Below are 27,781 nucleotides of genomic sequence, written 5' to 3'. Positions count from 1 at the left end.
ACTGCTGGACATACATGCCAAGGAAACCAGAATTGAAAGAGACATGTGTACCCCAATTTCATAGCAGCACTGTTTATAATAGCCAAGACATGGAAGCAACCTAGATGTCCATCAGCAGATGAATGGATAAGAAAGCTGTGGTACATATACACAATGGCATATTACTCAGCCATTAAAAAGAATACATTTGAGTCAGTTCTAATGAGGTGGATGAAGCTGGAACCTATTATACAGAGTGAAGTAACCCAGAAAGAAAAACATCAATACAGTAGACTAACGCATAAATATGCAATTTAGAAAGATGGTAATGATAACCCTATATGCAAGACGGCAAAAGAGACGCAGATGTATAGAACAGTCTTTTGGAGTCTGTGGGAGAATGTGAGGGTGGGATGATCTGAGAGAATAGCACTGAAACATGTATATTATAATATGTGAAACAGATCACCAGTCCAGGTTCGATGCATGAGACAGGGTGCTCAGGGTTGGTGCACTGGGATGACCCAGAGGGATGGGATGGGGAGGGAGGTGGGAGGGGGGTTCAGGATGGGGAACACGTGGAAACCTATGGCTGATGTATGGCAATGTATGGCAAAAACCACTACAATATTGTAAAGTAATTAGCCTCCAATTAAAAAAAAAAAAAAAGCCTGAAGAGGATGAATGCCGTTGAGTCTTTAGGAACATAAGAGCCCCAGTCAGGGCACAGTGGAATCTCACCTGAGGACAAGGACAAAAAATGCCACCAAGGAGTAAACCAGCAGGTGTCCAATCGACATGAGGTCCACCAGATTACTGAACTCAAAGAGCAATGCAATGATCCCTAGAATGAGGGCACAAACGAGGTGGGAGACAGCAGTGAGAAACCACTGGACATATCCAGATAAGGAAAGGGATCAAAGGAGGAGTATACTCTGAGGCTCACCTGAAAGAATTCCAGAGGACAAAGTGGCCATGATGGGGGTCTTCTTGCGGGCACGGGTCCGGGCAAGTCCTCGGAAAAGGAGCCCGTCCTCTGCCATTTCCTGGATCACCTGAGGCACGGGGAACAAGGAGCTCTGCAGTCTGGAAGGGACGGTGGGAACACGGGTGGGGATGTTGAGAAGAAGGAGAGACCAGGGCTCTGGCTCCCTAGTCTACCTTGGGTAAAGGATTTTTCCCTCTCGTCCCTCAATGCCAAGGGCTGAAACACCTGAGCATCTGACAGTTCATGGAAAGAAAGCCTTGACACTGACCTGTATAAAAGAAAACAGAGGATGCCAACAGCCACAACATATCCGGCAGGGCCCCACCCAACATGGAGGAAAGCCTGCGGAAAGGGGCTGTCAGGCTCAATCTGGTAGTAGGGCACCATGAGGGTGAGAGTCGCCGAGACACCAAAATACGCCACAAAGCAAATGAAGACCGTGGTCATGATGCTGATGGGGATGGAGCGATGAGGATTTGGGGCTTTTTCCCCTGCAGGGTTGGTAAACACCTCAGATTAGGAAAACACTAAAGCACAGCACAGAAACCACTTCCTCTTGAACTTTGAAAAGCTTTTAAAAGCTTTCAAAAATCTTCTATAAACCCCTATGCCCAAGGGCAGCCCAATCCCCTGATGGGACACACAAAACCCTGTTACCTTTAGTGACAATGTCATCAAAACCCACAAATGAGTAGAAACATAGAGCTGCTCCATGGAGAATTCCATCATAGTCGAAGGGCACAAACCCTCCAGAACCCAGCGGGCCCAAGCTACAGTGAGAGAAGAAGCAAGAAAGGCCATGAAGGAGGTGCGTTCAGTCATCTCTACAGGACTTCACAGTTAATATCACAAGCCCTGGGCTCCAGGACCTCATTATCCAGATCCACCAGCCCAGATCTCTTTAGTCCCTGCCAGATTCCCAGCTCTGCACCAGCCCCAACAAGCATGACAAGGACCAGGAGCACCTTCCTGACCTATAGATGTCACCGGTTTCAGACGTGTTCAATGTGTAGTCCTGTTCTGTGAGCTTCCAATTGTGCCTGTCTCCTTTAATGAAGCCAGAGAGGATGATGAAGCTGAGAACCAAAAGGTTGATGCCTGTGGATATTTTTCCTACTAGAACTGACTCTCGAGCCCCCAGAACCAGTACTCCTGTGGGAAAGATGGAAGTGAGACATTCCGAGATAGCCACATCAAATCCACAGACACAGAAAGCAGACTAGTGGTGACCAGGGGTTAGGGGACTGGGAGATTAAGATGAATAGTCTGTCTTTGCTCAGTGGATAGTGGGTTTCCTTTTGCTGTGATGAAAATGTTTGAAGCTAGATGAAGGTGATGGTTATATGTCTTGAATGCCCTGCTGCTGCTGCTGCTGCATCACTTCAGTCGTGTCCGACTCTCTGCGACATCATAGACGGCAGCCCACAAGGTTCCCCCGTCCCTGGGATTCTCCAGGCAAGAACACTTGAATACCGTAAGTACCACTGAATTGCATTCTTTAACATGGTTAGTTTCTTACTGTGGCCATTATCATATAATATGGGCTCGATTGCTCTGACCCTTTGAAACCCCATCGACTGTAGCCTACCAGGCTCCTTCGTCCATGGAGTTTTCCAGACAAGATTACTGGAGTGGGTTGCCATTTCCTACTCCAGTCACATAATATACACATCTATCAAAGCATCATGATGTTCACCTTCAGCTTACATAATGTTGTATGTCAATTATATATCAATAAGGCTAAGAAAAATAATAAAATGGCTAATTTTATGCTATGTTAATTTCCTCCCAATTGAAAAAAGTCTCAGTACAGAGAAGAAATTTGTCACTCTAAGTAAATGATTCTCAGCTGGGGGTGATTTGGGTCCCCAAGGGACATTTGGCAATGTCTGGAGACATCCCGATTGTCACAATTTGAGAAATATGAATCACAGGTGTTTAGTGAATGAAGTCCAAAGGTGCTAGACACCTGACAGTGGTTGATTAAGAAAATCCTGCAGTACCTGCATCAGCTGCCAACACCAAAGGCTGTTTCAGACTGGAAGGTCAGTAATGCCAAGGGTGGGAAACAACAGTCTACGTCTTGACTTCCTATCTTTTGTATCCCAGACCCTAATTTCTAATTCCCACAGTTCTGCCACCTCACGCCTTTCCCACCCTAGTTCCCCCACCGCCCCACATCCCAGTCTTCCCATCCTAACTTGGATCCCTGTCTCACCTGTGAGCAACAGCACCAGGGACAGGGCGACAAAGTCTGGGTACTTGGCCAGATAGTAGGGCATATATGGAGAGAAAGTTCCCTCTAAGGCCTGAAAGATGTGGTTCCCAATCAGGCTGCCGAAGGCGATGCTCCAGGCCCTAGCCACGCTACCCGTGCCTGAAGCAGAATAAGAAGGAACATTCATTGACAAATATAAATTGGACCTCCCTACACACCAAGACCCCTTCGAGGATCACAGCCTTGTTGGGGTGAAGGGCTAGCATAGCTCAATAAAACTATGAGCCATGTCATGCAGGACCACTCAAGATGGACGGGTCACAGTGAAGAGTTCTGACAAAACATGGGCCACTGGAGAAGGAAGTGGCAACCCACTCCACTATTCTTGCCAGGAGGACCCCATGGACAGCATGAAAAGGCAGAAAGTTATGATGCCCGAAGAGAAGCCCCCCAGGTCAGAAGGTGTCCAACATGGGAAAGATGGAAGGTAAAAGGAGAAGGGAGCGGGAGACAATGAGATGGTTGGACAGCATCACTGACTCAGTGAACATGAGTTTGAGCAAACTCCAGGAGAGAGTGGAGGACAGAGGAGCCTGGCGTGCTGTAGCCCATGGGGTTGCGAAGAGTTGGACACAATTTAGTGACAGAAAAACAACAACAAATACACAAAGTCATGTATGTTGGGGAAAAAATACAAAATACCAAATCTCAAAGATCTTCTTCTCATAGGGTGGGGAAAATAGACCCAGATAATTCTAAAATAGGTTAACTATTTAATGTCAGTGAGAGATCAAAGTTATGCAAGAAACGAGGGAAGTGAGAGCAATTTGGGCAATGAGGATTAAAATTTTAGTTCAAATGCTAATGGAAACTCTTTGAGGACAACCGCTAAGCAAAAACTTCAGTATGGTGAGGGGATAAGCCTGAGGGCCATCCCTCCCTCTCACCCACTCCCTACAGTGCCCTTTCCTCTGGGTTCTTGGTCCATCATTTAAGGAAAGCAGGGGAGAGCTGACAAGAATGAAGTTGTGGACTTTTCCTGACGTTATTTCCCTCCTCCCCTCACAGAATGGATGACACAGTTCTCATGCACGACCAAAGACCCAAACACCCACTCCTGGTCTTCCAAACTTCAGCCCCACAGTTACCCCCCCACCCATCCCCTCACCAATGACATAGGACAGTATGAGGTTCCAGGCAGTGACGAAAGCCCACAGTTCTCCCATGCTGATGTAGCTGTAGAGATACGCAGAACTGGTCCACGAGACCCGTGTCCCAAACTCAGCATAGCAGAGCCCAGACAACACAGAAGACACAGCAGCCACCAAGAAGGAGATGACAATCGCTGGTCCAGCGATGAACATGGCCACTTCTCCAACCAGGATGTACACGCCAGCCCCCAGGGTGCTGGCCACACCGAAGGCTACCAGTTTCAGGATGTTCAGAGGAGCCGTGGGACTCTTAGAATCATCAGTGGGCTCCAGGAGCCGCCTGCGGACCAGCTTCTGACCAAACTGGTGGAGTTCCTGACACCACATCCTGGATGGAGTTGAGGAACTGTGATCTGCTGAGGAAACAAGACACGAAGCCATCAGCGAGGTCCACCCGCCCTTGGCCCTGGGAGTCCAATTCCATGGAGCAGTGGAGCGATGAGGGGCAGGTGGTAAAAGGACAGTTGGGACAAGGTCTCCATCTCTGAGCTTTGGTTTCTTCAAACACAAAGAAAGCTTCTCACATGTTTCAAAGTTACTGGAAAGGCTTTTTAAAGAGAAGTGAGGTGGAGAGGATTAGGTCTCCCCCAAAATGTGCCACTTGGAATATGGATTGTTTGGTGTGTGTATATGCTCACTCCTGTCTGACTCTGAGACCCTGTGGACTGCAGCCCGCCAGGCTCCCCTGTTGTGGGATTCTCCAGGCAAGAATGCTGGAGTGGGTTGCCATGATCTCTTCCCAACCCAGGGATCAAACCCGAGTCTCCTGTGTCTCCTGCATTGGCAGGTGGACTCTTTACCACTGAGACCCCTGAGAAATCCCTGGATTGTCTTGAGCTGTGGTCAATTAAGACCCGCAGACTCAAGAAAAGCTTTCTGTCTCTCCTTTAACTGCTCAAATATACATGTACAAGCACAAACATACATCCATTTATTGTGCCTCAGTATGCAACCTTTAAAAAAAAAAAATTGAACATTTGTGGCAACTGTATGTTGGCAGATGATGGTTAGCAATTTTTCTTTTTACAAATACAGTGTCCTAAAATTAAAGACTCTGAAGGAGTAAGGAAACCTGGAGCCTGGCAGGCCATAGTCAAAGGGATTGCAAAGAGTCAGACAAGACTGAGTGACTAAACAACAACAACAGGATTGACGAAGCTTGGGTTCCCCCGAGAGTTGGGAGAAGTTAGAAGGGGGTCATTTAGAATGTCAGGAGAGTTAACCTCAGTCCATTTTCCCATTTGGGGGCAACAAAGATCTAATTGTAAGATAGCATTGTAATCTAGAGACCCAAGTTTTAGGCCACTTTCCAACCTCCAACTTAAATAAAGGCCAGACATTGTTAAAGCAAACCTGAGTTTTACCTTTCTTGGCCCATCATGCTTTCAAAGGGAATCCTCCAGGGTTTAGCTTCCCTGGGTGCTCAGAGAGTAAAGAATCTGCCTGCAGTACAGGAGACCCAGGTCGATTCCTGCATGGGGAAGATGCCCTGGAGAAGGGAATGGAAACCCACTCCAGTATCCTTGCCTGAAGAATCCCATGGACAGAGGAGCCTGGCGGGCCACTCTCAATGGGGTCACAAAGACTCGGACATGACTTCATGACTAAACAACAGCTATAACAAAGTGGGAATGATTTGCTAGTGGTGGTGGTAGGCGCTGAGCCTTGACTCCAGGCATGGTTCTCTCAAAGTTGATGAGGAAGCTCTGCTTGGGTGGGGGACAGGCTGGGGGTTGTTGTTTAGGCAGAATGAGAGAAACGGGGAGAGGGGCAAGAAAAAGATAACTGGGGCTCCTTCATTGAGCAGACCTAGATCAAGGCCTGGAGGTCTTGGAAACAGAACAAAGCAGAGAGTGAGAGCAAGTTCTCCTGGGAGAGGGAGAGTCAGAAGTCTCCAGCCAGCAGTTTGGTGGAGACCTGCAGTTTACCTTGAAATCCTGGGTTTCAGCCCCAAATGATCTTGGAGAGAGAGAGAGAGACAACCGTGAGCACTGGCTTAGTTCTCTGCACAAGAATTGGGCTGCCATCTATGGGGTCGCACAGAATCAGACGTGACTGAAGCGACTTAGCAGCAGCAGCCACAGCCTGGATGAAAACCAGGAACCCTAGTCACCAGTCCATCAGGGGCTAGAAACTAGAAACAAGGTTCTTCTGGCTCTAGTCCCCAGTAAAAAACAAAACAAAACAAAACAAAAGCATTTCTCCAGGAGGCAAAAACTAAAACTATGGTAAAAGTATATTGCTGGTATTAACTGGAGACACAGCTCAGTCATGAAGGAGGACACAGAGGAACAGTTTGTTTAGTTAAGACAGAAGCCAGGCAGAGTTCACACACATAAGAAAAGCTGTGGGTGTCCTCCCAAAGGAGGAGGAGCCCCATAAAGAGATTGTTAAATCGTCTATGTAGGGCAGTTCTTCCCGTCTTTGTTTACCTTGGCCAATTACCTGATTTCTTTCTCCACACCTGACCTGCCCTAGGACCCTCCCTGACAGGTGTGAGCAGCTTTTTTTTCTATATGGATTCCAGCAGACAGGCCTGTGGGGCCTGGAGATCACCTATTAAGAGATGGCATCCCCTCCTTTTTGACCCCCCAAAGAGACTTTCTGCACATGTGTGGTGCCCCAAAAGATAGAAAATATGTGACCTCTTGTTCTTTTACACACACAGAGTTTAGCCCCTTTCTGTCCCTGCCATGATTGTTATAGTAACATGTCCATAGCAGGCAAAGTCCAGCTATTTACCCTGTTCCTGCTGTCTGAGGAGGCCTTACAAATAGCTGTGAAAAGAAGAGAAGTGGAAAGCAAAGGAGAAAAGGAAAGATATAAGCATCTGAATGCAGAGTTCCAAAGAACAGCAAGGAGAGATAAGAAAGCTTTTCTCGGCGATCAATGCAAAGAAATAGAGGAAAACAACAGAATGGAAAAGTCTAGAGATCTCGTCAAGAAAATTAGAGATACCAAGGGAACATTTCATGCAAAGATGGACTCGATAAAGGACAGAAATGGTGGACCTAACAGAGGCAGAAGATATTAAGAAGAGGTGGCAAGAGTACACAGAAGAACTGTACAAAAATGATCTTCATGACCCAGATAATCACGATGGTGTGATCACTGACCTAGAGCCAGACATCCTGGAATGTGAAGTCCAGTGGGCCTTAGAAAGCATCACTATGAACAAAGCTAGTGGAGGTGATGGAATTCCAGTTGAGCTATTTCAAATCCTAAAAGATGGTGCTGTGAAAGTGTTGCACTCAATATGTTAGCAAATTTGGAAGGCTCAGCAATGGCCACAGGACTGGAAAAAGTCAGTTTTCATGCCAATCACAAAGAAAGGCAATGCCAAAAGATGCTCAAACTACCACACAATTGCACTCATCTCACATGCTAGTAAAGTAATGCTCAAAATACTCCAAGCCAGGCTTCAGCAATATGTGAGCCATGGACTTCCAGATGTTCAAGCTGGTTTTAGAAAAGGCAGAGGAACCAGAGATCAAATTGCCAACATCCGCTGGATCATGGAAAAAGCAAGAGAGTCCCAGAAAAACATTTATTTCTGCTTTATTGACTATGCCAAAGCCTTTGACTGTGTGGATCACAATAAACTGTGGGAAATTCTTCAAGAGATGGGAATACCAGACAACCTGACCTGCCTCTTGAGAAACCTATATGCAGGCCAGGAAGCAACAGTTAGAACTGGACATGGAACAACAGACTGGTTCCAAATAGGAAAAGGAGTACGTCAAGGCTGTATATTGTCACCCTGTTTATTTAACTTCTATGCAGAGTACATCATGAGAAATGCTGGGCTGGAGGAAGCACAAGCTAGAATCAAGATTGCCTGGAGAAATATCAATAACCTCAGATATTCAGATGACCCCACCCTTATGGCAGAAAGTGCTGCTGCTGCTGCTAAGTCGCTTCAGTCATGTTCAACTCTGTGCAACGCTGTAGATGGCAGCCCACCAGGATTCCCCGTCCCTGGGATTCTCCAGGCAAGAACACTGGAGTGGTTTGCCATTTCCTTCTCCAATGCAGAAAAGTGAAGAGTGAAAGTGAAGTCGCTCAGTCGTGCCCGACCCTCAGCAACCCCATGGACTGCAGCCTACCAGGCTCCTCTGCCCATGGGATTTTCCAGGCAAGAGTACTGGAGTGGGGTGCCATTGCCTGAGTGCAGAATAATTGATGCTTTTGAACTGTGGTGTTGGAGAAGACTCTTGAGAGTCCCCGGAGAACGCAATGGCACCCCACTCCAGTACTCTTGCCTGGAAAATCCCATGGATGGAGGAGCCTGGAAGGCTGCAGTCTATGGGGTCGGTGAGGGTTGGACACGACTGAGCGACTTCACTTTTTTCACTTTCATGCATTGGAGAAAGAAATGGCAACCCACTCCAGTGTTCTTGCCAGGAGAATCCCAGGGATGGGGAAGCCTGGTGGGCTGCTGTCTATGGGGTTGCACAGAGTCGGACACGACTGAAGTGACCTAGCAGCAGCACCAGCTTGAGAGTCCCTTGGACTGCAAGGAGATCCAACCAGTCCATCCAAAAGGAGATAAGTCCTGGATGTTCATTGGAAGGACTGATGCTGAAACTGAAACTCCAATACTTTGGCCACCTCATATGAGGAGTTGACTCACTGGAAAAGACCCTGATGCAGGGAGGGATTGGGGGCTGGAGGAGAAGGGGACAACAGAGGATCAGATGGCTGGATGGCATCACCAACTAGATGGACATGAGTTTGGGTGAACTCTGGGAGTTGGTGATGGACAGAGAGACCTGGAATACTGTGATTCGTGGGGTCACAGAGTCGGACACGACTGAGCAACTGAACTGTCACTTCCATCTCCAAGCACAAACTGAAGTCTAGTGTAAATATCTAGCCTAGACCTCACCTGCCTCGTTCCTCAGGAAATGTAAACAGAAGGCTAGTTGTAGATGGAATTCTTTTTCCTGTTCATCTACCTTTCGTGTGTCTTCTTTGCATGCTCCAGACAGAGAACCTAGGAGGATAGAGGACAAGAGCAATGAAGTTTAAATGCTTCAACAATATGATGAGGGCTTCCCTGGTGGCTCAGACGTAAAGAATCTGCCTGCAATGCAGGAGTTCCCAAATTGATCTCTGGGTCAGGAAGATCTCTTGGGGAGGGAATGGCAACCCACTCCAGTATTCTCACCTGGGTAATCCCATGGACAGAGGAGCCTTGAAGGCTATAGTCGATGGGGTCACAAAAGAGCCAGACACAACTGAGTGACTAAACAACAACAAATATATGTGTGTGTGTATATACACACACACACACACACACACACACACACACACACACACACATCTGTATTCACACATGCATACAAAGGAATACTACTTAGCCATTAAAAATGAAACAATGATACTTGCAGCAGTATGGACCTAAAGATTATCATAGTTAGTGAGTCAGAGAGAAAAAGACAAATACCATATGATATCACTTATATGTGGAATCTAAAATACAACTCAAATGAACCTATCTATGAAACAGAAAGAGACTCACAGATGTAGAGACCAGACATATAATGGCAAAGGGAGAGGGAGAAGGAAGGATTGGGAGTTTGGGATTAGCACATGCAAACTATTCTATATAGATAAACAACAAGGCCCTACTGTATAGCACAGGGAACTATAATCAATATCTTTTGATAAACAGTCATTGAAAAGAATATATCAATATATATGTATATCTGAGTCACTTTGCTGTACAGAAGAAATAATCTCAACACTGTAAATCAACTATACTTTAATAAAATGAAAAGAAAATAGTTCAAATTGAAGCAGCCAATAACTGAGAGACTAAATTTAAAAAAATAAGACATCTAAAATAGGCATTAGGGATTTAGTAGTAAGAAGCACTCCCTTCTTCACAACAGCAGGACATTTGGAATCCAACCCACATATATTATATTGAAAAAAATTCCACATTGGTTTTTAAAAATCTTGACTTTTTAAACAACTGTAATATAAAAGGAGAAAACATACAGAGTTTAAAATAATATAAGGACAGAGACTTAAGCCATGAGAATGGCATGTCTGATATCACATGATATAGAATTTTCTTGTTTAGTCACTCAGTCATGTCTGACTCTTTTGTGGCCCTGTGGACTGTAACATGCCAGGTTCCTGTGTCCATGGGTTTCCCAGGCAAGAATACTGGAGAGGGTTGCCATTTCCTCCTTTAGGGGATCTTCCTGTCTCAGGGGTCAAACCCACATCTCCTGCTTTGGCAGGAAGGTTCTTTACCACTGATGCACCAGGGAAGCCCAGTAGACAACCCCAACTGACAGGCAGTCTCTTCCTGATTCATGAGAGAGTCACTCAGGTCCACCTCTGCTGCTTTCTCCCCAACCTCTCATCTTTTCAACATAATTTCCCATGTTTTTAATTAATCTCACGGTGACTGCGGTAACTGTCAGAGGTATGCTCACATTCCTGTTTTTTTTCCTTTTTCATTCAACAGTCACCCTGTGTTTCCAAGTGAGTGTCCTGATCATTATCCCTTCTCTAACTTCCCTGACCTCTGACCTCTATCTCTCAAATACTAACACCTTTTCATTTTTATGTACTTCCTAAAGTGTCTGAAATTATTACTCAATTCTATAACCATCACTGAGTTTGGGTGCTTTGTATTTACATTATATGTGAATATTTTACATTGATGTTGAGTTCACTGTGACCTGTGACTCACAGTTGATAACCTGCCCTTTCCCCGCCCCTACCCCCTCTCCCCCCAGGCTTCAGCATGTTAGTCCTCCCATCTGTGCGTCCTCTTTCTGCCTCTTTTCTGTCTCAGATGGAAACATTTCTTCATCTCACTCTCTCTCTCTCTTGCCTTCTGCCTTCTCCACCATGCATCCTGCTTTTGACATGAATTCATCACTGTGCCTTGGGCCAGTGGCTTTCATGTCTTGGTTGCATTTGGAAACCAATCCAAATCCCAAAGCCAGGCTAGCCCTGACAGAATGGAAACTAAATCACAGGGGAGTCGAGAGAAAATCATGTGACCTGGGAAGAAGATGAAAAAATTCCCAATCACGGTATCGTCAAAGATTCTTCCATTAAGAGGGGACCCTCTCAGGAACATGTACACACCACAAGTTTTCTCCATTATCCTGTAAACAGAAGGAGTCTAGAAATAAATGTGGTTTTTTCGTGTTTGTTGATGTTCTTACTTTTTGGACTTCCCTGGTGGCACAGTGGATGAGAATCCACTAACTAATGCAGGGCACATAGATTCGATTCCTGGTCTGGGAAGATCCCACGTGCCATGGAGCAACTAAGCCTGTGCTCCACAACTACTGAGCCTGTGCTCCACAATAAGAGAAGCCACCGCAAGAAGCATGCACACCAAAGCAAAGAGTAGCCCCCTCACCACAACCAGAGAGAAAGCCCACACGCAGCAACTCAAACCTAGCGAGGCCAACATTTTAACAGTTTTTAAAAAATCAAATGTTTTGTAAAATTTGCCAGTGAAACTATCTTTTCTGTGTTGAGAGGTTTCTGATCACTGATTTAACGTCCTTACTTGTTTGTTATTTGTATTGTTTATTTTATCCTGATTTTGTCTTGATATGTTGGATGTTTCTAAAAATTTGGTCTGTTTCTTCTAGGTTATCCAATTTGTTGGCATATAGTTTTTCATAGTAGTTTCTTATAAGACTGTGCATACTTAAAGTATGATTTATAATATCTCCTCCTTTATGATTTTATTTGAGTGTTCTCTTTTTTAATTAAAAAAAAAAATATTTATTGCCGGGGTCCAGCCCCGGTGGATTAAGGGAATTCGAAGCGGGGATGGCGTCGGCAAGGATCAGGAAACAACTGCTTAATTAAATGTTAATTAAGGATATAAAGAGTAATAGAATAAGGATAGCTCAGTGAGGAAATTCAGTGGAGAAAAGAGGCTGAATAATTCAGCCAGAAGGTGAGAGAAAGAACGACATGGGGAGACCAAGTTTCGCTGAACAAGGCCCGCACTTTATTTTCCAAAATAGTTTTTTTATACCTTAAGTTATGCATAGAGGATAATGGGGGAAGGGGTAGAGTCATGCAGTAAGCCAGGTTTTCTTCCTGCAAACTTATCATATGCAAAAGTTTAGGCGATTTGCATCATCTTCTGGCCCAGAGGCCTGTTAACATTTTAAGAAACTTATTTTTCTCTTAAGGTGATTATTCTAAAGTCAGGCGCCACCCTCCAAAAGCATTAGATAAAGTTGCATTCCTATAGGGCAAAGGTGTGGTGGGCTATAATAAGAAAAAGAATTAACGCAAGGGTCCAAGATTAAAAAAAATTAAAGCTACTACTTACACCAATTATATTAATCAATACACTGCCAGGGACACAGCAGGTAAGGGATATGGAGACTTAGCAGCAAACATTGGCCCAACAAGTGAAAAACCCTTCACCAATACAATTTCTAATCAATCTTTTAACTGCTCAAAGGAATCTGTATTTAGACAGTTTAGAACATCTCATGCCTCTCACAGTTGGGAGGCTCTGAGCAGTCACATGTGGCCGGAAAAACCTATTCAGGCAGGCTAGAGGACTTCCAAAGGAGTTTGTAGGTTGAAACACTGTCACACCCAGGAATTATTAACTGGAGCTGTAAGTTAATTCTTTTTTCAGAGAGAGGTAGTGAGGGACAGCCCCCTGTAAAGTCAGAGGTGTAGGTGAGAGCACAAAGCAGAAAGTAGGCAGACTCTGGTTTTGGGGGGTAGATGCTCGAGAATTTCCAGGGGACTCCTGAGGCTCGATCCCGCCTTTTTGTATGCCAAGCCTCCTTCCTCACGACCTTTGCCACGGGCGGAGCTCCTGCTCCCGGCAATTTATCTTAATTGGAGGCTAATTACTTTACAATATTGTAGTGGTTTTTGCCATACATTGACATGAGTCAGCCATGGGTGTATTGCTTTACAATGTTGTGATAGTTTCTGCTATATAAAGAAGTGAATCGGCTTTGTTGTTGTCCAGTCTCTCAGTCGTGTCTGACTCTGTGCCACCCCATGAACTGTAGCCCACCAGGCTCTTCTGTCCATGGGATTCTCCAGGCAAGAATACTGGACTGAGTTATTTCCTTCTCCAAGGAATCTTCCCAACCCAGGGATCAAACCGGCATCTCCTGCATTGGCAGGTGGATCCTTTACTGCTGAGCCACAAGGGAAGGAAGCCCAGTGAATAGCTATATGTATACATATATCCCCTCCCTGCTGGGCCTCCCTCCCACCCCATCCCCCATCCCAACCCTCTAGGGCATCACAGAGCTGCAAGCTGAGGTGCCTGTGCTCTCTGCAGGTTCCTATTAGCTTTCTGTTTTGCACATGTAGTGTATACATGTCAATCCTAACCCCCCAGTTTGTTCAACCCTCTCCTTCCCCCACTGGGTCCACATGCCAGTGAGCTGTCACCTCGCAGATGTCAGAATGGTCACCATTGGAAAATCTACAAACAATAAATGCTGGAGAGGATGCGGAGAGAAGGGAACTCTACTGCACTGTTGGTGGGAAAGTAAGCTGACACAGCCACTATGGAGAACAGGATGGACGTTCCTGAACAGACTAGGAATAAAACTACCGTATGACCCGGCAACGCACTACTGGGCATAAACCCTGAGAAAACCAAAGTCAAATCAAACCAAATCACAAAGGTACATGTACGTGAATGTTCTTTGCAGCCCTGTTTACAACAGGCAGGACATGGAAGCAACCTGGATGTCTATAGATAGATGAATGGATAAAGAAGATGTGGTACATATAGGCAATGAGGTATTACTCAGCCATAGAAAGGGAAGAATTTCAGTCACTTGTAGTGAGGTAAATAAACCTAGAGTCTGTTATACAGAGTGAAGAAACTCAGAAAGAGAAAAACACATATTGTATATCATGCATATGTATGGCATAAAAAAAAAAAAAAGGAAAGATCAACCTATTTGTACAGAAGGAATGGCGGCGCAGATGTAAGAACAGATTTGTGGTCACAGTTGAGGGAGGAGAGGGTGGGACAAACTGAGAAAGTAGCGCTGACATTTATACACGATTATGTGTGAAACAGATAGCTCGTGGAAGCCACTGTAGAACACAAGGAGCTCAGTCTGGAGCTCCATGGTGACCTAGGGGGATGGGGACATATACATATAATTATGACTCAGCCTCCTTCTGTAAGGCAGAAACCAGCACAACATTGTAAAGGGATTATCCTCCAAATAAAAAAGTGTAAAAATTAAAAAAATAAAGTATTATTAAATTTGGGGGGGGGGGGAGAAAAAAGGAGAAACAGATGACCTCCCAACTGCCTGGAGGGAGAGAGGACTAATCTTCATTCTGAATCAGAAACAAGAGACTGTGTTTTCAATTCTTTGGGACATAAAATGTCTCCCCATTACACTGCTCTGCAGGGCTAAGCTGATCCAGTGAACACGAGTTAAGGTCAGGGGGGTTCTGTCCATTTTACTCTAAGGTCCGAGTTTTTCATTATGGTTGAGGGTAAGCATTCAGAGAGTCAGGAAGCTATGATTAGCATCTTGGCCCCACGAACACCTCTCTGCCCTTGAACAAGTCATATACATCTCTGGACCTGTGTTTCCTTCTTGTTCAAATGCTGCTGATGAACCTTTGAACCCCGTCGTTAGGAACATAAAATGGTGCAGTTCCTATGAATAAAGTATGGTGGTTCCTCCAAAAAAAAAAAAAAAAAAAACAAACTGAAACTACCATCATGATTGGCCAATCCCACTTCTGAATGTACACCCAAAAGAACTGAAAGTGAGGTCACAGGAGATGTTTGTATACCTATGTTTGTGGCAGCATTGTTCACAATAGCTGAAAGATGAAAGGACCATCCACGAAAAATGGATGAATAGAAAGTGATGTTGCGTACAGAGGAATATTATTCAGGAATAAAAAGACAGGAAATTCGGACCCATGCTACAACAGGGACAATACCCTTGTGGACAAGAGACTTGAGGACAATATGCTAAATGATAAAAAGCCAGTCTCCAAAAGACAAATACTGTATGGTTCACTTCTATGAAGTACCTGACATAGTCAAATTTACAGAGACAGAAATAGATCGGTGGTTTACTAGGGACTGGGTGAGAGGAAAAATAGGAAGTCATTGGTAAATGAGAATCTGGTTTCAGTTTTACAAGATGGAAAGAGTTCTGCAAATTGGTGTCACATCTGTGTAAATTTACCCAATATTGCTGAACAGTTCGTTTAAAAATGTTGAAGATGACAAATGTATGTGTATTTTACCACAATTAAAAAAAAAAATGATGCCAGTGATAAACAGGAGAGCCAGCTTCACAGAGTTGCTGAGCGTACAAAATTCCAAGGTAACTTAACATGAAACACCAGTGAGTCGTCCTCAGCACAATGCTCAGCTCCTAGATGAGGCATCAGCAGACATGGAGGGCAGAAAGGAGACAGGAGACTGAAGGCAGTGGTACCCAAATCACAAACTCTATGTAAGGGTCATCTGAATGTTGAGTGAGCACCAGTCTAAAACCAGTCGAAGAGCCTTTGGACATAGATCCAATCTCTCCCAGCCCCTTCTCTTCTCACACAAACACAACAGTTCCCAGCTCCTTCTACTTTCATCTGGAAAACGGGTCTCTCCACCCTCAGGCTGGAGCCGGGCTGACCCCCTGCACTCTGGGGTTGCAGAGGTCTCTTTGGGAGGATGTGAACTCAGCACCCAGTCACCTACAGAAGAGGGTGACCCGAGACTTACTGGATCCTTGGAGCAGAGTATGGAGCACTGGGTCAGTCAGGGAGGCTGAGGTTAAGTCGCGCAGGGTAGGAGCTGATGTTTGTCCAAAAACCAAAGAGGGAAGTGCCTGAGCACAGATGACAACCCTTAACCTCTGGGTAGTTCGGGTGGGGAGGAGGCTGGGAGGACCGGAAGCTTCTGCAAAGTTCCTGTTAGCCGTTAACACTTCTGTGGTTACTGTCAGGGGATTTTCAAAGATGTTTTTTAACTGGGGTAATGTACAATGGACATAGACATCACCAGATGGTCAACATCGAAATCAGATTGATTATATTCTTTGCAGCCAAAGATGGAGAAGCTCTATACAGTCAACAAAAAAAAAGACCAGGAGCTGACTGTGGCTCAGATCATGAACTCCTTATTACCAAATTCAGACTGAAATTGAAGAAAGTAGGGAAAACCACTAGATCATTCAGGTATGACCTAAATCAAATCCCTTATGATTATACAGTGGAAGTGAGAAATAGACTTATGGACCTAGATCGGATAGATAGAGTGCCTGATGAACTATGGAATGAGCTTCGTGACACTGTACAGGAGACAGGTATCAAGACCATCCCCATGGAAAAGAAATGCAAAAAAGCAAAATGGCTGTCTGGGGAGGCCCTACAAGTAGCTGTGAAAAGAAGAGAAGTGAAAAGCAAAGGAGAAAAGGAAAGATATAAGCATCTGAATGCAGAGTTCCAAAGAATAGCAAGAAGAGATAAGAAAGCCTTCCTCAGCGATCAATACAGAGAAATAGAAGAAAACAACAGAATGGGAAAGACTAGAGATCTGTTCAAGAAAATTAGAGATACCAAGGGAACATTTCATGCAAAGATGGGCTTGATAAAGGACAGAAATGGTATGGACCTAACAGAAGCAGAAGATATCAAGAAGAGGTGGCAAGAATACACAGAAGAACTGTACAAAAAAGATCTTCACAACCCAGATAATCACGATGGTGTGATCACTGACCTAGAGCCAGACATCCTGGAATGTGAAGTCCAGTGGGCCTTAGAAAGCATCACTATGAACAAAGCTAGTGGAGTTGATGGAATTCCAGTTGAGCTATTTCAAATCCTGAAAGATGATGCTGTGAAAGTGCTGCACTCAATATGCCAGCAAATTTGGAAAACTCAGCAGTGGCCACAGGACTGGAAAAGGTCAGTTTTCATTCCAATCCCCAAAAAAGGCAATGTCAAAGAACGCTCAAACTACCACACAATTGCACTCATCTCACATGCTAGTAAAGTAATGCTCAAAATTCTCCAAGCCAGGCTTCAGCAATACATGAACCGCGAACTTCCAGATGTTCAAGCTGGTTTTAGAAAAGGCAGAGGAACCAGAGATCAAATTGGCAACATCCACTGGATCATGGAAAAAGCAAGAGAGTTCCAGAAAAATATATACTTCTGCTTTATTGACTATGCTAAAGCCTTTGACTGTGTGGATCACAATAAACTGTAGAAAATTCTTCAAGAGATGGGAATACCAGACCACCTGACCTGCCTCTTGAGAAACCTATATGCAGGTCAGGAAGCAACAGTTAGAACTGGACATGGAACAACAGACTGGTTCCAAGTAGGAAAAGGGGTACATCAAGGCTGTATATTGTCACCCTACTTATTTAACTTATATGCAGAGTACATCATGAGAAACGCTGGACTGGAAGAAGCACAAGCTGGAATCAAGATTGCCGGGAGAAATCTCAATAACCTCAGATATGCAGATGACACCACCCTTATGGCAGAAAGTGAAGAGGAACTCAAAAGCCTCTTGATGAAAGAGGAGAGTGAAAAAGTTGGCTTAAAGCTCAACATTCAGAAAACGAAGATCATGGCATCTGGTCCCATCACTTCATGGGAAATAGATGGGGAAACAGTGGAAGCACTGGCTAACTTTATTTTGGGGGGGCTCCAAAATCACTGCAGATGGTGATTGCAGCCATGAAATTAAAAGACGTTTACTCCTTGGAAGGAAAGTTATGACCAACCTAGATAGCATATTCAAAAGCAGAGACATTGTGCCGGGGTGCAGCCCCGGTGGATCCAAGGAATTCAAAGTGGGCACGGCGACGGTGAGGATCAGGAAACAATTGCTTAATTAAGCGTTAATTAAGGATCTAAAGAGTGGTTAAATAAGGATAGCTCAATGAGGAAATTCAGTAGAGAAAAGAGGCTGAATAATTCAGCCAGAAGGTGAGAGAAAGAACGACATGGGGAGACCAAGTTTCGCTGAACAAGGCCCGCACTTTATTTTCCAAAGTAGTTTTTATACCTTAAGTTATGCATAGAGGATAATGGGGGAAGGGGTAGAGTCATGCAGTAAGCCAGGCTTTCTTCCTGCAAACTTATCATATGCAAAAGTTTAGGTGATTTGCATCATCTTCTGGCCCAGAGGCCTGTTAACATTTTAAGAAACTTATTTTTCTCTTAAGGTGATTATTCTAAAGTCAGGCGCCACCCTCCAAAAGCATTAGATAAAGTTGCATTCCTATAGGGCAAAGGTGTGGTGGGGTATAACAAGAAAAAGAATTGACTCAAGGGTCCAAGGTTACAAACATTAAAGCTACTACTTACATCAATTATATTAATCAATACACTGCCAGGGACACAGCAGGTAAGGGATATGGAGACTTAGCAGTAAACATTGGCCCAACAAGTGAAAAACCCTTCACCAATACAATTTCTAATCAATCTTTTAACTGCTCAAAGGAATCTGTATTTAGACAGTTTAGAACATCTCAAGCCTCTCACAGTTGGGAGGCTCTGAGCAATCACATGTGGCCGGAAAAACCTATTCAAGCAGGCTAGAGGACTTCCAAAGGAGTTTGTAGGTTGAAACACTATTACACCCAGGAATTTTATTAACTGGAGCTGTAAGTTAACTCTTTTTTTCAGAGAGAGGTAGTGGGGGACAGCCCCCCGTAAAGTCAGAGGTGTAGGTGAGAGCACAAACAGAAAGTAGGCAGACTCTGGTTTTAGGGGTAGATGCTCGAGAATTTCCAGGGGACTCCTGAGGCTCGATCCCGCCTTTTTGTATGCCGAGCCTCCTTCCTCATGACCTTTGCCACGGGCGGAGCTCCTGCTCCCGGCAACATTACTTTGCCAACAAAGGTCCATCTAGTCAAAGCTATGGTTTTTCCAGTGGTCATGTATGGATGAGAGAGTTGGACTGTGAAGAAGGCTGAGTGCCGAAGAATTGATGCTTTTGAAGTGTGGTGTTGGAGAAGACTCTTGAGAGTCCCTTGGACTGCAAGGAGATCCAACCAGTCCATCCTAAAGGAGATCAGTCCTGGGTGTTCTTTGGGAGGACTGATGCTGAAGTTGAAACTCCGATACTTCGGCCACCTCGTGTGAAGAGTTGACTCACTGGAAAAGACTCTGATGTGGGGAGGAATTGGGGGCAGGAGGAAAAGGGGACAACAGAGGATGAGATGGATGGATGGCATCACCGACTCGATAGATGTGAGTTTGGGTGAACTCCGGGAGTTGGTGATGGACAGGGAGGCCTGGCGTGCTGCAATTCATGGGGTTGCAAAGAGTCGGACATGACTGAGCGACTGAACTGAACTGAACTTCCTTTGGCATGTGGGTTACCCGACCAGGGATGGAACCTGTCTGCTCATCATCCCCTCTCCCTACCATCCCTACCCACAGTCTCCAGAGAAGTCCCTGGCTGATGAAGTTTTCAGTTGAAATGTGAATCTATCCCTATGTCTGCTATGAGCTCGTAGTTGATCTAAAGACGTGATTAATTCTGATTCAAATTTTCTTCAGGACTACTTTATGGGCAGTGTTGTGTATTGCCTCTTACAGCACATTGGGTATAATGTGAGATCTGGTTATTCCACGTCAATAAGGAAGAATGATAACCAGGTGGTGTCAACCTGTTCTATCAAAGTTTTACCCAAAAGGTTCAGTCTCCATTAATTGCATCTTAAGCCTGTAATTTCATTGAGGCTTTCGCTTGAAAGGTAGTGATTTTCCAAATTCTATTCATCCTCCTCCATTTATTCTTGGATTCATCTAATAACTTGTATTTGGTTTCTTGACATCCATCCTCCCTTCACTCTACTTCAGTTATTCATTCCCACAAACAATCCTCTATTTCATTCTTACCAGCTTCTTGAATGTCCATAATCTCGATTTTGAGTATTTTGTTCTGTAGCAACATCTTTTTGTCTTGTCTCTCCAAGATAACTTCTTACCTTTTAGTTACACTTTGGTTGCACTCTTTTTTTCCATTACACTAAAAGTTACTAACTTTTTCTTACACTAAACATTATCTTTTAGTTATACTTTTAACTTCTTACCTTTTAGTTACACCAATTAGTAACCATTTATCAACCAGCAATTATCTATGACCCCATTTCCCCACTCCCCAATGCAGGAGTTTTGGTTTGGTTGTTTTTTTTAATTAAGAAGTTTTCTTCATCAGCTCAACTGTGTTACTCTGAGTCTGAGATAGAAAGCTAACGGGTCGCTAAGAGTCGGACACGACTGAGCGACTTCACTTTCACTTTTCACTTTCATACATTGGAGAAGGAAATGGCAACCCACTCCAGTGTTCTTGCCTGGAGAATCCCAGGGACGGGAGAGCCTGGTGGGCTGTCGTCTATGGGGGCGCACAGAGTCGGACACGACTGAAGTGACTTAGCAGCAGCAGCAGCACACTGCCTCAGTAAAGCTTGGAGAAAAGAAAAATATAATCATTTCTCATTTTATGGTGAAATAATCCACTTTATCTGTATTATTTCTCTTTTTCTCAGAGTCTACTTGGATAGTAATACAGCTACCCTGACTTCCTTGTGTGACTATTTGCACGTTTACTTCCAGTCTGTTTGTGTCCTAATGTTTAAAGTGTAAATCTTGACAAAATACTTAGTTACCTGTGTTTCCTTCCTAAATGGCAGTCTCTGTGTTCCTGCTGGAAAGAGGCAAAAGAAGTTGTTTCTCACATGTCTGGTTAATATTTCATTTCTGCCTCTGGTTACTGGCTACACTGTGGTAATTTTGTTGTGAAAATTCATTTTGCTGCACACTTAGGAAGCATGCACTTTTAAGTACGTCTTTTATGCTTTTAAAAGTTTGCTTTAAAAATATACAACATCCACTGGCAATAAATACAGACCTGTAAATGCATCCCATGTTCACACTCCACAGAGGCTCAAAGTGCCCCGTAAACCAGAAGATACCTCCAGAGTTTGGAGGGATTCCACACAGCATCAATTTCCTTGGGTTAGGCAGATTTCAGCACTGGGGATGTTTTAATCCAGAGTCTGGGGGGTGGAGGCTGGTGGCTGTTGATGTTTGTTCCCTGCCAGGCTGTGTCGGATCTCATATCCTAAGTATATGACAGATCCTAGTAGGAAAATGAGACAATGAATAGGAAAAGTAAGCGCTCTCTTCACCAACAAATGCCCAGTAGGCTTCCTGTTATGGCATCTGACGGTTTTGGGGAGGGCTTCTAGGAAGAGGATTGGATTCGGTCACTCAAGAAGACTCTTCACCCTAAAAAGCCTCTTACCAATCGCCATCCAGATGCCAAATAAGATCCAGGTCCCAGAAGTTATCTGCATCATCAAGTAAATGTTCACAAAGATGCTCACCAGTGGGAGGACAGGCAGAGCAGGGATCTGTGGGCAGAGTCAGTTCATTCCTAAACACAGCCCAGACGTCTGAAAGGGAGACCCTGCCCCATGGTGTGGGAAGACTCCAGGCTTATTCAGGCTGTGTGTTCAGTGCCTGCCTAGATTGGGTCTGTAAAGCAGCGAGTGTGGATCCAGGAAGGGTTCATTGGTTTTAGCAACTCTCTTTACTTCCAGGTCCAACAAAGAAGTTTAAAGCTCAATCACCCAGGCTTCATTCACTCAAGGTGGACACTTTGGACACATAAGGTCACCTACCCTGAATATAAGAGGACTGGGGTCCTGGGGCTGCCTCCAGATGATAACCGTCACCCCAGTGATGAGCAGCAGCAGCAGCACAGCCACTGTTGTGAGCACGGGGTCTCCAGAGAACACACGTCTGGGCCACTGGGCCAGGACCAGGCTCAGGATGCTCAGCAGGAGAACTGCAAGGGTCGAGGAGGAGAACAGGCTGGACCCAGAAACAAAGATGTCAGGACCTTGGGTCACACCCCTCCCCAGGCTGCCCACCTCAGGAAGGGCCATTGTATCTCCAAGACCCCTCCTCAACTGCCAAAGACACAGAATCCCAACCTATCTTGTCAATTTCAGAATATGACCAAAGAGAAATCCCACTGCTCACCAAGCAGAGAGACACATCCATAGACAATCTGCCCAGATATCTGGGTGGGGGTGGTGCTGGTAGGGAACCATAGACTCTTTAGAATCATTAAGGGTCCTGCTTCAGGTACAGGTTCTGAAAGACTTGCTTCATGATCAGAGATCTCATTTCCCTCCTCTGCTTTCTCCCTCTTGCTTAAAATCTGGTCTGGTTGGTACCTGAAGGAGAGATATCAGGGCAGTATTCACAGCAGCCCCTATCCTAACATCAGACAGTATAATCTACCTCTTTCTTGCCTTAAGCCTAGTGAGACATATAGAAGGCAGCAAGAAGGCAGAAGAGGATCACCTTCCCATAAACCCCAAGAGTCCAAGGCTCTCAGCCAAGCTTAGTGGGTCTCACCTGAGGACAAGTATGGAAACAGCCACAAGAGTGTAAGCAGGCAGGATCCCGGCTGACATGAGTTTCACCAGATTGAGGATCCTGAGGAGCGATGCCGTGAGCCCTAAAATGAGGGTTGGGGGAGGGAGTGAAAAGTCCCTGGAAACATTCATGTTAAAGAAATTGGTCAAAGAAAGAATGGTCCATTGATGGATGAATGGATAAAGAAGCTGTGGAATATATATATAGACAATGGAATACTGTTCAGTCATAAAAAGGAACACATTTGAGTCAGTTCTAATGAGGAGGATGAACCTAGAGCCTATTATTCAGAGCGAAGTAAGTTATAAAGAGAAGAACAAACATCATATATTAATGCATATATATTGAATCTAGAATAATGGTACTGATGAACCTATTCACAGGGCAGCCATGGAGATGCAGACATGGAAAACAGACTGACAGTCAAGGGCAGGAGAGAAGGAGAGGGTGAAATGAATGGAGGGTAGCATGGAAGCATATACACTAACGTATGCAAATTTGACAGCCAATGGAAATTTTCTGTATGACTCAGGGAACTCAAAACGGGGCTCTGTAATAACCTAGAGGGGTGAGAGGTGGGAGGGAGACTCAGGAGGGAAGGTTCATAGGTATATTTATGGCTGGTTCATGTTGATGTATGACAGATATCAAACCAATTTTGTAAAGCAATCATCAATCATTAAAAATAAATACATAGAATTTTTTTTTTTAAAGTAAAGAAAAGGTTTCCTTTATTCACCTGTAAGAGTTCCAGAAACCAAGATGGCTATGATGGGGGTGCCAGTACGGGTGTGGATCTGGGCAAGAGCTCGGAAAAGGAGCCCGTCAGCTGCCATTGCGCAGGTCAACTGAAACATGGAGAACATGGCACATAGGAAGCTGGAAGAGAAGATGGAAAATGTGAGAGGGTGTGCAGAAGCAGGAGAGACCAGGGCACCCTTGGTTCCTAGTCTACATGGCTCCTGTCTACATGGTATCCTTCATCTTATCTCTCAATCCCAGGGGCTGGGGTACCTGAGCATCTGACAGTAGATGGGGAGAAAACCAGGATGCTGACCTGTATAAAACAGTACACAGTAAGACAACAGCCATGACATATCCAGCCGGGTCCCATCCGACCTGGAGAAAAGCCTGCGGCAAGAGGCTGTAAGGGTAAATCAGGTAGTAGGGCACCATGAGGGTGAGCGCCGCGGAGACTCCAGAGTATGCCAGAAAGCCGATGAAGATGGAGACCACCAAGCTCAAGGAGATGGAACGCTGAGGATTTGGGGCTTCCTTCCCTGCAGGACAGGAGCAAGTACGGGGTCAGGAAAGATACTGGAATGAAAGCAGAAAATCCCCTTTCCTCTCGCAAGTCCGAAAGCAGGCTTTTGTTGTTTAGTTACTCAGTCATGTATGACTCTTTGCAGCCTCATGGACTGCAGCGTGCCAGGCTTCCCTGTCCTTCACTAGCTCCCTGAGTTTCCTCAAACTCATGTCCATTGAGTCAGTGAAGTCATCCAACCATCTCATCTTCTGCGGTCCCCTTCTGCTATGCCCTTAATCTTTCTCAGCGTCAGGGTCTTACCTTCTACCAACCCCTGTGCCCAGGGACAGCCCGATCAGTGCCCACACCCCTGATGGGACACAAAATGACCGTGTTACCTGCAGTGACCATGCCATGAGCACCAAAATAGGAGGTGAAAAGTATAGCTGCTCCTTGGACAATCCCTTCAAAGCCAAAGGGCACAAACCCTCCAGAACCCAGAGGGCCCAACCTATGGTGAAAGAAGGAAAGAGGAAGAACGTGGGTGAAGTGTGTTCAGCCATCTCTACTGGGCTCCTCCCTTCATATCACAAGTCCTGGGCTCCAGGACCCCCATCACCTGGATCCACCAGCCCAGATATCTTTAGTCCCCACCATGTTCCCAGCTCTGCACCATCACCACCCATGTATTACCAAGAGGACCCTCCTGACCTAAAGGTGTTGCTGGATCCAGATGTGTTCGATCTGTAGTCCTGTTCTGTGAGCTGCCAGTTGTGCGGGTCTCCCTTAATGAAGCCGGAGAGGATCATGAAGATTGGAACAAAAAGGTTCAAGCCTGTGGACACTTTGATAATCAGGGTTGTCACACGAGCTCCCAGAACCAGTAGTCCTGTGGGAAAGATGGAATATGAGACATCCAAGGTAATTAAACCCATAGACACAGAAAGCAGGCCAGTGGTTGCCAGGGCTTGAGGGTGGTGGAGGTGCAGTGGATGGGTGGATAGTGACCGTTTGGTGGGTACAGGGCTTCCTTTTGGGGAGATGAACATGTTTGGAACTAGATGGAGATGATGGTCGTCACACTGTGAAGGGACTAAGTCCCTCTGGACTCTACACTTTAAGGGCCTTCCCTGGTGACTCAGCAGTAAAAAGCCTGCCCGCAATATAGGAGAAGATGCAGGTTCAATCCCTGGATCAGGAAGATCCCCTGGAGGAGGACATGACAACCCACTCCAGTATTCTTGCCTGGAGAAGCCCATGGACAGAGGAACCTGATGGGCTACAGTCCATGGGGTCGTCAGGAGTTGCACATAACTGAAATGACTGAGCACCCACGCAGACACAAGCACTTTAAGATGGCTAATTTCTTACTGTACCAGTCACCTCACAGCACACATCTGTCAAATCATCACTCTGTACACCTTAAACATAGACAATGTTGTAGGTCAATTATATCTCAGTAAAACTGGGAAAGACAATAAATCAGTTTTATGCTATGAGAATAGCCTCTCAATTTAAAAAAAAAATCTGGTCTCAACACAGAGGAAGAGATTTGTCATTCTAAGTAAATGATTCTGAGCTGGTGTGATCTTGTCACTCAAGAGATGTTTGACAATGTCTGGAGACATTCTGATGATCACAATTTAGCACCAGTATCTAGTGAGTAAGGCTGGGGATGCAACTCTACATTCGACTATGATTTATAAAACAAAAACAAAACCCTACAGTGTGAAGTTCAGGACAGCCCTCAACATCAAAAGATGAAGCATCACCAAGTGTCAAGTGTGCCAGGGTGGGAAAGCAATGGTCTGTGTGCCTTGCTGCCCTTACTCATAACTCTGATCCTTCTTTCCAGTCCTAATTCTACCACCCCACAACTTTCCAACACCAGTTCCCCCTCCAAACCCCACTCTTCCCATCCTATGTCTGACCCCTTCTCACCAGTCATCAGCAACACCAGGCCCAGGGCAATGAAATCTGGGTACGGGGCCAGGAAAGAGGGCATGTGTGGAGAGAAAGTTCTCTATAATGCCTTAGAGATGTGGTTCCCAATGAGGCTGTCAAAGGCATAACTCCAAGCCCTGGTCACACAGGAAGCAGCTGCAGTGGCAGAAGAAGAGAGATTAATGGACAATAATTAAACCCCTACAATGCACCCTGGGATGTATTTAGGGTGGAAACAGACAAAATACTCACTCTCAAATAGTTTCTTTTCATGGGATTGGGGAGAGAAGAACAGATGATTCAAAAAATAGGTCAACTATTTAATGTTAGGAAGAGATCAAAGTTATGCAAGAAAAGAACACTTTTCTTGGAAGTGGGACCAGGAGGGCTAAGACATGAGGACTGACATTTTAAATCAAGTGGTAAAGGAAAATCCCATGAAGGCAACACTGAGCGGAGACTTCCATACGGTGAGGGGAGGAGACTGTGGGAACTGCCTCCCTCTCACCCACCCCCGACAGTGCCCTTTCCTCTGGGTTCTCTGCCCATGTTTAAAGAAAACAGGCTAGCTCAGTACAGTGAAGCTGTGAGGCTTTCTGGAGCTTCCTTCTACAAGCTCCATAACAAAGTGTTTATGAATGAGTGAAGATCCCAGTTACCCTCCTAGTTTCCTGATCTTAAGCCCCACATCATCCCCCTCCCCATCATCTCACCAGCCACTAAATACAGTAAGATGTTCCAGTCAATGATGAAGGCGCACAGTTTTCCCATGGCGATGACACTGTAAAGATACACAGAACCGGAGTGTGGTACACAGGACCAAAATTGGGCATAGCAGAGTTCAGACAACACAGAAGACAGGGCAACCACCAAAAAGCAGATGACGATCACTGGTCCAGCGATGAGCAGGATTATGACACCAATCAGGACGTACACGCCAGCCCCCAGAGTTCTGCACACACCCAAGATCACCAGGTCGAGAGTGCTCAGAGGAGCTCTGCGACTCTCAGACTCCTCCCGGGGCTCCATTGGCCACTTGTAGACCAGCCCCTGACGAAACTGGCGAACATACTGACGCAGCATTCTAGACGGAGTTGAGGAGGTTAAGATATGCTGAGAAAAACAACATACAAAGCCGTCAAGAATGTCCATCCATCCTTGGCCCTGGGAGTCCAGTTCCATGGAGCAATGGAGTGATGAGGGGCAGGTGGTATAAGGACAGAACGGGCAAGTTCTCATCTCTGTGCTTTGGTTTTCCAAACATAAATCAGGCATTTAATATGTTTCAAAATTACTGGAAGGGTTGCTTGAATAGAACTGAGGGGGAGTGGTTTTATCTCCCCTAAATGTGTTCTTTTGACATGTGGACTGTATTAAAGCTAAAGATGATTGAGACCCAGCAGACTCAGGAGAAGCTCCTTGCCTCTCCCTTAACTGCTCAAAATAATGTAGATTATACTGCCTATGCCAGGAAGAGAGCTATCACCGGAGAGAACTTCTAATTTCAGGAAAACATACCCGCCTGGAGGAGCAAACATTTGTTCATCAGGCACTTGCTCTTCCCATCCTCCTGTGGGTTGTCTTCCTCCTCCTTGAAGCCCCAGATCCCTACCCGTTTCTCCTTAGCCCAGGGGAGAGTATAAGCCTTAAACGCCTGAGTCTCAAGAGTTTTTTGAGGGGCTCCTGTAAATGTATTCATCTGTCTTATGTCAATTTAGTTATTTACACCAGCCAAGAAACCTAGAAAG

The 27,781-nt window shown here is 45.2% G+C and overlaps 2 protein-coding genes across 9 annotated transcripts in view; both read right to left on the bottom strand.

Annotated features, from left to right (window-relative positions):
- Nucleotides 1–16,347, bottom strand: part of LOC102416495 (cationic amino acid transporter 3) — a 33,908-nt gene extending 17,561 nt beyond the window's left edge. For 2 of the 8 annotated variants that reach the window (XM_025269552.3, XM_025269558.3), the window contains exons 1-9: nucleotides 16,149–16,292; nucleotides 9,285–9,392; nucleotides 4,354–4,752; nucleotides 3,186–3,344; nucleotides 1,942–2,119; nucleotides 1,625–1,737; nucleotides 1,236–1,458; nucleotides 926–1,065; nucleotides 721–823 (exon numbers count right to left, since the gene is read on the bottom strand). In XM_025269552.3, coding sequence (XP_025125337.2) covers nucleotides 721–823; nucleotides 926–1,065; nucleotides 1,236–1,458; nucleotides 1,625–1,737; nucleotides 1,942–2,119; nucleotides 3,186–3,344; nucleotides 4,354–4,723 — 1,286 coding nt within the window. In that variant the 5' untranslated portion in view covers nucleotides 4,724–4,752; nucleotides 9,285–9,392; nucleotides 16,149–16,292. Of the gene's footprint in view, nucleotides 1–720; nucleotides 824–925; nucleotides 1,066–1,140; nucleotides 1,459–1,624; nucleotides 1,738–1,941; nucleotides 2,120–3,185; nucleotides 3,345–4,353; nucleotides 4,753–9,284; nucleotides 9,393–16,148 lie in introns of all 8 variants that reach the window. The other 6 variants (XM_044931658.2, XM_025269553.3, XM_025269557.3 and 3 more) reach the window with 6 other exon arrangements.
- Nucleotides 16,348–21,396: 5,049 nt separating this feature from the next.
- On the bottom strand, nucleotides 21,397–27,116 carry LOC102416169 (cationic amino acid transporter 3). Its single transcript, XM_045163231.1, is given in 11 exon segments — nucleotides 21,397–21,533; nucleotides 21,699–21,807; nucleotides 22,078–22,244; nucleotides 22,442–22,638; nucleotides 22,823–22,925; nucleotides 23,583–23,722; nucleotides 23,901–24,123; nucleotides 24,488–24,600; nucleotides 24,801–24,978; nucleotides 26,031–26,189; nucleotides 26,747–27,116. Coding segments are annotated over 11 exon segments (1,896 nt in total).
- Between the last annotated feature and the right edge of the window lie 665 nt (nucleotides 27,117–27,781).

This window comes from Bubalus bubalis, chromosome 18 (genome assembly GCF_019923935.1).
Source record: "Bubalus bubalis isolate 160015118507 breed Murrah chromosome 18, NDDB_SH_1, whole genome shotgun sequence".
Classification (NCBI taxonomy): Eukaryota; Metazoa; Chordata; class Mammalia; order Artiodactyla; family Bovidae; genus Bubalus; species Bubalus bubalis.
Note: the sequence above shows the minus strand (reverse complement) of the source record. Positions and strands in the feature narration are given on the sequence as shown.